At 35.1% G+C, this 13,776-nt stretch overlaps 1 protein-coding gene across 8 annotated transcripts in view; it reads right to left on the bottom strand.

The window, feature by feature from the left end:
* Positions 1-13,776, bottom strand: part of NBEA (neurobeachin) — a 441,541-nt gene that overhangs the window by 241,676 nt on the left and 186,089 nt on the right. For all 8 annotated transcript variants that reach the window (XM_060770825.2, XM_060770827.2, XM_060770830.2 and 5 more), the window contains 2 exons: positions 11,199-11,307; positions 6,170-6,336 (listed from right to left, as the gene is read on the bottom strand). In XM_060770825.2, the coding sequence (XP_060626808.2) occupies positions 6,170-6,336; positions 11,199-11,307 (276 nt within the window). The remainder of the gene's footprint in view (positions 1-6,169; positions 6,337-11,198; positions 11,308-13,776) is intronic.

The following is a 13,776-nucleotide window of genomic DNA, read 5'->3' as shown; positions in this document are numbered from 1 at the left end:
AATTTGCATTAATAATTTTCCAAATTTACACAACAGAAGCATGGAAACATCTTTGATTAAAGTATTTGCATATAGTAATAAAAGATTTGTGAATAATAATATTTACATAAATGCCAAAAGTTTAGCACAATAGCCTTTATAAATCAATATCTATCCATCTGTAAGTATCTAGTAACAATTATATTAATCAATTCCATGTTTTGAGATAAAGGATGAGGCATAAATTAGGCAACAATATCTAGAAAGGCTTATAAAATCATTTCAGCAATTCATGGTCAGTCTACAAATTTCATCTGCTCATTTATAAACCCAAAGTTTATGTATCTATTTTTGTTTTAATTATACAGTAGACTCAAAATAACACAAAGAAGCTGACTAGGAATAAAGTTTTAGAGTATAATCCTATCATGTCTGTGTAGAAGTAAGCCTTATTGGCCTTCAACAGAGTCTACATCACCATAAGTAAGCACAGAACTGAACTATTTAAAAATAATGTTATTGGATTAAAAATTGTAATTACTTGTAATTATATGTTCATACAAAACTAATTTTGTGGGATACTCATAAATTTAGAATTGAGACTCGTGGAAGCAAAGTGTTGGCTATGAGATTCATATTAATTAATAATTCCATAGCAACAATTCTTTGGATTCTCAGTAGTATTATAATCTATTTAACAAGAAGCAGGGTACGTGACATGGTCAATGAAATCTATGATGCAAAAAAAAAAAAAAGATGGGCAGGGCATATAGCACGAACAAAAGACAACCGATGGACATGTTGAATAACAAACTGGATAACAAGAGACCACAAGTCCAAAGGAGTGGGCTAATCAGATAGGATAGGATTATCAGATACTAGTGGGTGACCTATGGCTAAATTTAAAATTTCAACACTTTCTAGGCTCTATAGAAGGCAATCAGTTCTGAGTATCTCAGCCACCTCAATTGTGTTAGAAACATTGACTATATCCTAAAACAAACTGAAACCAACAAATCTAATTTCAGAAAATTTGAATGTTAATATTCTAGCATCTGAATGAATTGAATAAAAAATTAGATTGTCCTGTCCAAACCAACAAAGGGAAAACAGCCCTAGCTTCAGTATCTCTTTAAATCTAAACTTCTTCTTTCTAAGCCATTTTCCAAAAGGAGGGGTTAGCATTGCGACTGTCATTTCCACAGTGCTTTGTTTTGGGCATCCTCAGGTCTCAGGTTGGCAGCATGCATGTCTTCATTGATGGTGCCCATCTATCTTTTCTTTGGCCATCCACATGGTTGTCATTATGTAATCTCCAAATGTAGTGCTGTTTGTGCTACTGATGGTGATTCTCTTCTCATGATATGGTCATACCACTGTAGTCTTGCTTTTCTTGCTGATCACTTTTGTTCCTAGTCTTCGATAGATGTCATCTTTGGCACATGGTCAAGAATTGTCAAGCCAAGTGCTCCATCTCAACATTTTCATTTCCATAGTGTTAAGGGCTTGTTCATGTTTCTTTGTTGCTGGCCAGCACTCTGCCCCATAGGGGGCTACTGGGCTAACAACTGTAGTATAGATCTTAGTCTTGAGTTGTTTAAGCATTTTTGAGTCACACAGAATGCCAGTAGTTTACCACAATTTCAGGCTACATTTATTCGTGACTGTACGCCAAGATTCGTGTCGCCATCTATGGAAACCGGTGACCCTAGATATTTAAATTGGGTGACCTTGTTTAGTTCTTGTCCATTAGTTTGAATTGTTTTTTCCAGTTTGAAGGCCACATTCCAAATACTCTGTTTTGGTTATGTTCAGTTTTGGTGGCCAAGTGCTTTATCATCTGAATATAGGAGTGTATGGGGATGCATAGTCTGCAAATCTGCTGTAGCAGTGTCCATGCAGAATAGGAATAGTAATGGTGAGAGAAATCTAAATCTACACATAATTCAACTAAGTATGTATGTATAAAAATGGGTAATGTAAAATGCTCCCTTGTAACATATGTGTTCAGTAGTACAGTCAGCAAAATGTAAATTATAGTACATCTGATTGGATGTACTATACATACTGATCTTGCATTAGAAAACACCTGAAAATTTGTTCTTTTAAATTATATCCCTGCACTGTTGACTTGGTAGGATGCTGTATGCTTGGTAGGATCCTGTATGCTTTCACATGGTCTTCTTTTTAGCTTGTGGAAAAAAAATATCCTATTTGAGTAATCTATTCCATGGATCAAATAGATTTTAAAAATCAAATTTTCTGCTGTTGAAATTTGCTAGAGTTTTTCTTCTGGTATCTACCATATGTATTCTGGAAACATTGCCAACAAAACAAAGACACCAACTTTTTGTACCATTTTGTACAGTTAAAGAGTACAATTATATATACTTCTTGTTATCTCATACGCTAACTTCCACTAATTTAAGTAATGTCATACTGAACTCAATGATCAAGACTTAATAATCAGCTTCTATGTCCTATATGCATATGCGTGTATCTTTTTAAAAAAAAAGAAAAAAAAGAAAATAGTTTAAATTGCTGGAAATGCTGGTTTCTTTCTGTCAAGGATTTCTTTCTTTTAGTAAACCTTTTCTCCTCCCCTGCCCTACTTTTGCCTCCTCTTTTCCCTTAGTCTTCTTTCACTATTCCATTCAATATTCAGATTTAGTTTGAGCTAGGATTTACCTAACCTCATCATTTCTGTGAGAATCCTTCCTGTTCTTTCAGGTTTTATTTTTTTCCTTTTTATTCGGCAGTATGCTCTTTATTTGACATTTCATTTGACAGCTTTTTCTCCATTCAGCATCTTGTCCTGCTTAGGATGGCTTTGTCTACTGCTTTTATTACTTTGTGTCTTTTTGGTGACAGTTCGTTTAGGCTTTTCTTGATTATACTTCCCCCTTTTTTCAACTGAGCAGCCTCTAATAACTTCATATTTTGATATTTGTCTTTCTGTCTCCATCTACCAGATTCACAGTAGCCCTTATCAGTAAACGGTTATAGTCCTAACCAGCTTATTTAAGCTTCCATAAATCTTTGAATTTCAGCAGAGTTTTATGAAGTAGGGTTAGTAGCAATTTCTGCAAAAAGAATTTTTGAAAAATGATGTTTTTGTACTCATTCATCACACATTTGGGTAACATTTCCAATTTCTGTAGGAAATCATCTTGCTTTTTTATAGGACTTGATAGTAATGTAACTTTTTCATCCTAGCTGAGTTTGTATTAATATAGATTTATTTATTTATTTAAAACATTTATATTCCGCCCTTCTCACCCCAAAGGGGACTCAGGGCGGATCACAGTATATACACGGCAAACATTCAATGCCGGGACATAAATTCACATACAATACATAAACATTAAAAAACATTTATCAAAATATTAAAATACACCATTTAAAACTGTCCTAGTCATTTGCGTCAAATCTAACTGGCCTGGTCATCTTTCCTATTGCTGCTTTATTGCCCTGTCCCAAAAGCTTGGTTCCACAGCCAAGTTTTTACCATCCTTCTAAAGGACAGGAGGGAGGGGGTCGACCTGATCTCACCAGGAAGGAGTTCCATAGCCAGGGAGCAATCACTGAGAAGGCCCTGTCTCTCGTCGCCACCAATCGTGCCTGTGACAATGGCGGGATGAAAAACAGGGCCTCCCCAGAGGACCTTAATCTTCGTGATGGTTCATAGGGGGAGATGCATTCGAACAGATTAAAATGAACTTCAATTTTTTAGGAGAATTTTGAATCTGTTGAATGCCCCTCTCACTTTAACATCTTCTGTTCAAAGTTCACAAAATGGGGAAGAAGAGGATGTTGCTGGCTCCAAGTTCCCATTTTCATCAGTGTGTGACTTCCAGTTGGAGTTGTTATTACAGTAAATTTGCTTTAGGAAGAACGGCTTGGAAAATAAAGGACAGTCCAACTGACTTCTATTCAGCTTGGCAGAAAAATGGGGGAAAAGATTAACTAAGTAGTATGTGATTAGTCCATACAAATCTATGTTCCAAAACACAGACACACTGGTCCTTAAAGGTTTACAAAGAAACAGGGAAACTGTAGTCTGTGTGCAGAGAGATGACTTCACTGATGAAGGGAACCCCACTAACCAGACAGATGGCACCACAAATGAGCAATTAATTAATACTTGCCATCACAAGGAGAGAACTGGAGGAATGTTTCCCATCTGAGTGCTAGACAGATTCATGAAGGAAAAAACTTTGTACCTGTAGGAAAATGCTGGACTAACAAGATACAACCACCAGGGAGACCTGTAGTAGGTTGCCTGTTAGTACACTTGGGTACTGTCCACTTATAGTGTACGTTGTATACATTATAATGTATTTTATGTGTACATTTCTTGTCTGTACTTTGGCCAAATTGAATCGGCTATCATGTCCTTCTGTGCATTCATATTCAGATTCTCTAGACTATAGCTTTCCAACATGTTAGTGTGTCGCCTGCAGTGTGCAGGAGTGTTGCATGAATTCCTGTCAAAATGGAAGAGTGACCACAAAAGAATGAAGAACCCAGTCAGTGCCATCAGGCCTGCTCTTTCCCTTCTTCCTCTTTCCTTCTCTTTCCCCCCTCAGCTTCTTTCTCCTCCTCAGCGTCTCCTCTCGCCTCTCCCTCTCCCAACTGCGATACCCTCAGAGGTCTTCTCTCTCTCCTCAGGGCCGACACAAGTCCCTCTACTCAAGAGTTTTTTTCTTTCTCCTCTTCCCCTCAATTTCCTTTTCCCACTCCTCAACCCCCCCCCCCCAAACAAGTTTCTTGGGCTTGTCATTGGTCGCCATTAGGGATAGAAAACGAGGAAAAGAACAAGAAAAAGGCGGCTTTCAGGCCCCTTTCTCAGAAGCCCCCCAGAAAAGCTCCACTGTGGTAAAATGAGTAATGTTTTTAGTTGTCTTTAAAGGGCATTTTTAGAGCATTTAGAGTAGTTTTTTTAAAAAAAATGCTTTGTTTTGTTCTCTTATCAAAGGACCATAAAGATCATAAGGCATTAGACGTCCTAAGGAAGGTTTTTCCAATGGAAAAGTAATGTAACAAGGTATTAAAATCAGTTAGCACTGCTAAAGATATACGTCGATTTTAACTTCTGAATTTAAATTTGCATTTTTTTAATAGGAATTATTTTAATGTTTTTAATCTTATGTCTGTCTTTTAATAAATGTGTTTTAGTGGTCTTATGTTTTATCTATGTATTTTAACTGTGTTGTACCCCATTTCAAGCCTTGAGGGTAGGCGGGAAACAAATAAAATAATACTACTACTAATATTAGTATTTATGGTAGCCTATGAAGGAAATAATTCAGCTTTGCTTGATTAAAAAGCTAAATCAGCCTGCCTTGTTTAGCAAAACGAAAAACACAAAAATCTTAACATTTTGTAAGATCTTTTCAAAAACAGTCAAAAGATGTATGGCCAGAGCATAATTGAAGCAACATATCTTTGGCAAATCATGGATTTGGAAAATCTGACATATTGAAATGTTCAACATAAGGAAGGATTTTAACACTTTCTCGGTCCTAACATATTACATTTAATAGACTTTTACTACTCCTGTTTTTTTTAACAGTTTCTGTTGCATACATTAGTAAACCTGTAAGAATTGACAGTAGAATAGAAAAAATGATGTTACTCTGCAGGTTTTAAAAAGGGGTGTGCGTGCAGGAGAATCTAATGATTTTTATCAGTTTCCATCCTTTCCTTCTGGCAGAATGAATAAAGGTACCTCCCAATATCCTGACAGAACCCATCAATCAATTACCACAGAAACATACTGTAAGTTACAGCAGCAGTAAAAATACAGTTCACTTTAAATGCCCTAAAATACCAGGTCTTAACCACCATGCAAAAGACTTGTATTGGTGAAATTCTTTGAAGTAAGAGGAGGAGTTGTGCAAGATTCACAAATATCTCAAGTGACATCAGAGATATTTTGTGAAAGTCTATTTATGCATTTTGCCTTTAAAAAAATATCTTGATCTTCTTAGCCTAAAACATGACAATAAACTCATTTTAATATTGCCCAGGACTACAGGATATGCAGTGTGTAATAATGACTAAGATCAGCATATGATCATGAATAACATTTTCCTCAGCCTTGAATATTCATTCCTAAAGATATGACAAATCCTTTAAAGTGTCTGATCAGAAGCATGTAATTATGTTATGATGATTAGCAACATACCTATGAGATACAGCTCCCCAGGCACCATGCTTGTTTGTTAGGATATTCAGTATTTTCTGCTTTAGCTGATTTGCTGTAACATGATCTCGATGCTTGGCTGCACTGATAAGGTGGTCACACATCTTCTCCTCTTCTCTTCTGTCAGCTGCATATTGGGCACATTGTGACTAAAAAGAAAAAGCAACATGTTTGTTGTTTCAGTACAGACATTGGGAAAATGGCTAAAAATTCTGGTGTTCTTATTATACCATTTTTACTATTTCTACTTTTTAAACATATAAGTATGTGTTTGTGTCTGTGATAACTATGATGGTCACATACCATCCTATAGAGAAAACAATCATCACTTAGCACTGTCAGAAAACAGTCCTCTATTAGAAAGCATCTTCTATCAAGAATAGCTGTGAAATCAAAATTAATTATAATACAAAGAAATATAAGAAACTGAGAAATCAGGGGATTGCTGACGCAGATTAAGGAGGCAACTAAACCAGTTGGTCAAAGTCTTTTCCAGTTTGGCGAGAGATATATTGTTTTTCTACTTTAATGACAGCAGTTATGTTTGCAATGACATTTGTATGTATATGTTATCATAAGTAACATTTGTACTAATCTGTTATCTTGACTTTATTTTGGAGGAGTAATATTTTCTCTTTTAGGGGGAAATGTACATGTGGCTATCCTCCTGGCATCTGTTGACCAGGGCTTCTGTTCTAGGCACCACATTTCATTCAATTCCTGTTGGCTCCAATGCTTACAGGAGTTTCTATGTGAAGTAGACATAGCATACTTGCAGGAAAAGGGTATCTTATTCTTCATTTCTCAGGTTCCAACCTTATATTTATGCACAGGACCCAGCACACTACAATACTGTAATTATAATATATTATAACTAGAAACATGCCCCCTGGTGGCACAGTGGGTTAAACCACTGAACTGTTGAACTTGCTGACTAAAAGGTTGGATGTTCAGATCTGGGGAGCTGGACGAGCTCCTGTTGTTAGCCCAGTTCCTGCCAACCTAACAGTTCAAAAACATGCAAATGTGAGTAGATCAATAGGTAATGCTTCTGCGGGAAGGTAACAGCACTGCATGCAGTCATGTTGGCCACATGAACGCTACGGACAACGTCGGCTCTTCCGCTTAGAAATGGAGATGAGCACCACCCCGCAGAGCCGGACACAATTAGACTTAATGTCAAGGGGAGACCTTTACATTTACCTTTAGAAACATGTAATCCACTAAAAGGTTATATATTGTGAACACATGTATATATGCACATGTGCCACATACACATCCAAATCATTATAATAAATCTATTATTGATAGATTTACATGCCATAAAAACCTGCTCAAGTTGATCCTCAACACATTCTCAATAAATTATTGCCCTACTCAATGAGAACAAGCCAGGAACAAAATGTGGATTCAAATGACTATGTGAGATTTTTTTAAACACTAGACAGTTTTCTAGCTGATGTGTCTCAGGTTTATTTGTGTATGCCAAGATAAGATAATCTGTTGCCAAAGATGAGAAAATCATGGGTGTTTTCACATCCCTAAGTCCCACACACTTTTGTCTTGGGCACCATATAGGGTCAGAGGACAACCCTGACAGATTGACTCTGAGGGAATATGCCCTTTGACAGGTTAAAAAAATTACAATTCCTATTTGATAACAATAAATAAATTAAAAATAATTTTAAATACCAATTTTTCATAATAGTTTTGGCTTTATTTAAATGTATTGTACACTAACCAAAAAAATCGCATGGCTGCATTATGTACAAATACAGCACATTTCAACCCATTATGAAATGCACAATTGTAGTTAAATTTATTTTAAGGATACAGACATCATGGGGTTAATTAATTTTTCAATTTATCTTCTTGTACCAAGAAGCACCAATTAGTACAATGATCTTCTTCAGTAATGAGGTTAATATTTCACCAGCTCATTGGACAGTTAAATCAGATGTTCATTTTTCATCTTGAACAACTAACAGAATAAATGTGAAACTGAGCTTCAAGAATAATTGGAATTTTCTCAATAATATTCTGGCAATGAAAATTCTTGTAGCAGACTTTAAGTAACACAACACAGAGAGACTATGTAACTTTACATCCTATCCAGTATTAAACAGGAAAGTTAGCCAATAGGGAATATTGACAGTAATTACATGAGTATATTGGCTGAAGCCTTTTTTTGTGATGAAATGAAGATTCTGAGAAGCAATATAAACTTAGAAAGAAAATAAACTTTATATATCAAGATTGTGTCCTTTGTGCAATCAAAAGACATGTAAGGCGTGTGCAGAAAGTAGGCATACAAAGAGTTTTCAAATATACAGAATGCAAATTAGGACTTCACTCTCTAAACTGGACAATTGTGGAGTTTGTTTCCAAGAGGTGCCAAATCCAAACATAAAAAAAAATGAGTTATAGGTGCCAGCTGAGTGTAAGTTATATTGCTAGTAGTAGAATATTATGTACAGATAAAAACTATCAAAACGTATCAGATCGGTAAAGAGTTTGGAAAATTGCATTTTACAGCAAAAGAATGGATATCCTCAGCATGTTCTTTTCTATTCCTGTAAAATTTGTTCAGATGGATTTGGTACTGTTTGGAAAAAAGCTCTACAATTTTATGTCTCTCAATTTAAGCCAAAAATTCCAAGAATTACAGGTATGTGAATTAAGAGTTCTGCTCTTTTTTTCTCATAATCAACTCGCATATCTTAGTAAAGCTTCACTGGTTTCTGTAAATTAATATGGAATAAAGTTTTATGTTTAGGTTTTATGTTAGATATAATTTTTGATAGGTTACTTTAATTTAATTTATAGATTTCATGTTATAAATTGTTTTCATATGTGGTGTTGTTTTGGGCTAATGTTTGCATTTTTGTTTTGTTTGTTTGAATCCATGCTGAATACCCTCGGGGAGATAGAGTGGAATATAAATAAAGTTGTTTATTATTATTATTATTATTATTATTATTATTATTAATTTATTTCTGGAGCAACATAGTTGAGGCCAAAAAGGCTGCTGAGGGATAAAGTGTTTGAAAGAGCCAGATGCACAGGGCCCTTCCAGACAGGCCCTATAGCCCAGGATCTGATCCTAGGTTTTCTGTTAATCCCAGATTATCTGGCAGTGGGGACGCATATAATCTAGTTTAAAGCAAAAAAAAAACCTGGGATCAAATCCTGGGATATAGGGTCTGTCTGGAAGGGCTCTTAATGAAATCTTGACTAGTGTCTATTTTAAACCTATCCTTAACATTAGTTAAAATTGTATATTTTATATTGCCTGGACAAATATCACATTTTTGAGATTATATACAGATAACAATTTCTTTCTTTCTTTCTTTCTTTCTTTCTTTCTTTCTTTCTTGTGTTTAGAATCCTGTGTTTGAGAAAGGTCTTGGTTTGCTGACTAGAAAATTGACTTAAGGTTTTCCCTTAAGGGAATTTGGTTAATATTCTAAATTGTATTTGCTAACTGAAGCTGGAAGCTAATTGAATATTCTCATTTTGTCTAGGGTACTGACAGATCTTATACCACAACAAATTCTTCAAAGGGCAGATAACTCAATCTTATACTGTCATCTTAGTTTACTGCATGATGCTCTGATAAATATCAAACGTTATTTACTTTTGAAGCAATATGAAATTTCAATCTGACATACACTTAATTGTAAATGTGAATTTTTTTAAAACTCCAAACTCAAAATATCCACAATATGCTTGGTAATAAATTTGTTGAAATCCCATATGACAAGTGACTGCTGTCTTGAATGACAGAATAAAGTAAAGGTTATATATATTGAGAAAGAAAATATGAAACAAAGATCTGTTTGCAATCTATGGAAAAAATAATAGAAATAGGATGAGTGAAGTATAGTTTACACAGCTTGCCTATGGATCCTCCAACCCCCATCTTCTTTATCCTCAATTGTATAGTGCATCTTGTTAAAAAAAACACACCCAAAACTCAGTTACTATTCTTTCAGTGATAGAAAGGAGCCCCCAGTGACGCAGTGGGTTAAACCCCTGTGCCGGCAGGATTGAAGACTGACAGGTCGCAGGTTCGAATCCGGGGAGAGGCGGATGAGCTCCCTCTATCAGCTCCAGCTCCTCATGCGGGGACATGAGAGAAGCCTCCCACAAGGGTGATAAAAACATCAAATCATCTGGGCGTCCCCTGGGCAACGTCCTTGCAGACGGCCAATTCTCTCACACCAGAAGTGACTTGCAGTTTCTCAAGTCGCTTCTGACACGACAAAAAAATAGGGATAGAAAGCAAATCTACATAGCACTGTGACCACGAGCAAAATGGAATTCCTGCTAGCTCATGCCAGAGGAAGACAGGGCATTTTATCCCCCTTACCATGCATATCTTTTTTTAAAAAAAATATAAGGTCCATTGGCTATGTTAATTCAGATTTAAATGGATGGGGTGTTGAATGTGGGACCATTCTTTCAATCTAGCAAACCTAGGTGACTTTTGTTTAACCATTACCCCTGGGCTGTGAGAACCATGCTGAAACTATTGATTTATTTCCCATCTTTCTCTTGGCACACAATTCATTGAAACTTTTTATTCTCCTGTGACAAAGTCTTCTTCTCTATGGACAAACTTCTATGTCAACTTAACTTCCTCTAGATACCTGGTCTGAGGTTTATGAATCCACCATTAACTTGAGTACTTTTTACAGTACATTAAAAAAAATTGATTGGTTGTAACAGTTGGTTATAAAATGCATTAGATTTGATTCATATATTTACAGGAGACCCAATAAAACCAATGGGACTTTAGTCATTATCAATTTGCATTCCATTTGTTTTGATGGCTCTGTTCCAAGTCTACAAAACTAGATGCAAATTAAAACGAATTACAGACTCGTATTATCAGTACCACAACAACAATGAAGTTTTAGAAAGTTTTGTATCAATAGTCCTGCTAAAAAAATGAGATTTTACGAATAATGAAACAAAAAAGCCAGGATTTGTGAACTGATAGACTCACCTCAAATTCTGCATGTTTGTGTACATCTTCTGCTCTTTGCCTATTCAAAATGAACTCCGCCTCATTTGCAACACGTACGATGTGGTCTTTCATTGCATGGCACAATAATCTGGAGAAGAAAAGTTTACTGAACTAAGTCTTAGTACATTTTCTTTAATATATTCCATACATCTGATTTATATATTAAGGAAAAATTATTTACCTTATTTAATGAAGAAATCAATTAGGTTGTTGCAGGTTTTTTTGGCTGTCTGGCTATGTTCTAGAGAAGCATTCTCTCTGAGGATGCCTGCCATAGATGCAGACTAAATGTCAGGAGAGAATGCTTCTAGAACATGGCTATGCAGCCCGAAAAACCTAAAACAACCCAGTGATTCCGGCCATGAAAGCCTTCAACAATGCAAGAAACAAATTGCTTTTGTAAAAATCAGAAAAAAGTCAATAAAATTTATTTATATTAGTAAGTATTACTTAGAAAGAAAAGGGCTTCAATTGTGGCATCTGCCTATCCTGAGAAGGCAGCCACTGATATATTATGCACACCTTACATCTTTTACAATTTCTTTGGTCTATCCATCATTACTTGGTAATGACAGTATGAACTATATAAACTTTCTTTTTAAAAAACCCATTATACATAATCTAGCAAGATTGAAATCCTATCTTCTTCTCCTCCTTTAGTTATCCTTAAATAAAAACAACGCTATTCTTCAGATGAAATTTAAGTGTTTAATATGGGCTTAAAAGATTGAGCCAAGTGAACATAATAAATGTGTTATCCCAGACTTCAGCAGAAGCAGATTTAAGCCAGTAGATGACTGCTTTAAAAATCCTGCTTTTGTGTATTTGTTCTTCAAAGGCAGACATTTCTAGAAAAAAATCTTGGCTGTGGAAAAAAGACACTTCCTTTTTCATAATGTATATGCTGCCACCCTATTCAACCATGTTGGTCAATGATGAGCTATATAAACAAAATGCATATTAAAACAATTGTCTACTCAGCTATTCGCCTTTTTCATCCGATTGCTGCACAATCTGCAAGCCTCTGAACTTTTTGTTAATTTCCTTCTCCTGACACAATGCCAAAAGACTGAGAGCAGAACATGGGCAGGGTCACTACAGGTGCCTTTATGAAAATGGAGTCATGTGATTCCATGGGAGTACTAATCATATGAGGGGACAATCATTAAATAGGATTAGACATCTGGTAGATATCATATTGAGGCAATATGAAACTAGTTTTTACTTCTGGGCCTTTAAAAACCCATTTTCCAGCTCTTTCCATTAAATATTATATTGCATTTACAATACCAGTGGAACTAATGAAATAGTATTACATATTGCAGAGTAATCTGGATGAAATTTATAAAATAAATTCCCTATAATCAGAGTCCAAAGGACAATCAAACAATTTCTAACTGGACAAAGAGATTTTTAAAATTATTTTTATTGAACAGTAAGAGTTCATATGTTAAATTGCTCTTGGGAAAGAGGAGTTTTAAGATACAGCTGTTTAAAATTGGATCACAATCATTTGTTCAATACAATATGAAAATTTCATTCGGTCCTTTTTGAGAGTTTTCAGTTACAAACAATATTAACTTCTCCTTGAATAGACCTCACTGAAATCTATGAAATGTACTGTTTAATATAATGCAGTTGTATTAGTATGGATATCTAGTATGAAAAGGAATTGCATAGATCAAGACTAACATGGCAACGCCTCTGAATCATACCTATAGAACAAACCATAAAGTGTCATACATGATTGAACTCCTGCAACAAGTTCCAAACATCAAAAGGTGATTTGCCTGTATGCTGTTACATTGTAGGCGCTCATGACACATGGCAAACTTCTTTTGAAACTCAATACTCTATTGAGTATGCGAAATACATCTAAAAGAGGTTGTTGGATCCTGGCCAAAATATTCATTTTTGACTTATGTATAATGCTGAAAAGCCTCCCCCCACCTCCAAAAAATCGTGATCACAATGTGCAACACATAGTTTTCTATTTTATAAAAGGGCAGGTCCAAGTATGAATAATCATTCAAAATTTAAAAATAACAACTGGAAATGGAGTCAAAATTCAAATTCTTGTGTACTGTTCTCCAATTCACAATTTAAAATTCAATCATAATCGCATAGTAATTATATGCAATTTTACATTCCATTAACCTTGTTTTGTTTTAATTATAATGCTCCTTTGTTAGATTCCTCTAAATGATCCAGTTTATAATTTCAGGCTGTTCAAGGGAGCACTTTATTCCTAGTGCACATTCATCAACTGTTTATGTCCTGTTAATTGTTGACAATAGCACAATTGCATTCTCTATCTATGATTGATGAACTGCATTCAAACTTCAGCTATTATGAAGAATAAATATTTATAACAATTTCCTCTTGGACATCAGAAGGGCAAAACCAAGATGCTCCTGACAGAGATATTACGATTTCAACAATGGAAATGATCACATGATTTTGTAGATTTTAGATGATTTTACTGTTTTTAACTATTTATTTTTATAGTCCTATATTTAATTGTATTTTAGTGTTTATATGTTTCAGGTTTAAAAAT

Source organism: Anolis sagrei, chromosome 3 (genome assembly GCF_037176765.1).
Source record: "Anolis sagrei isolate rAnoSag1 chromosome 3, rAnoSag1.mat, whole genome shotgun sequence".
Lineage (NCBI taxonomy): Eukaryota > Metazoa > Chordata > Lepidosauria > Squamata > Dactyloidae > Anolis > Anolis sagrei.
Note: the sequence above shows the minus strand (reverse complement) of the source record. Positions and strands in the feature narration are given on the sequence as shown.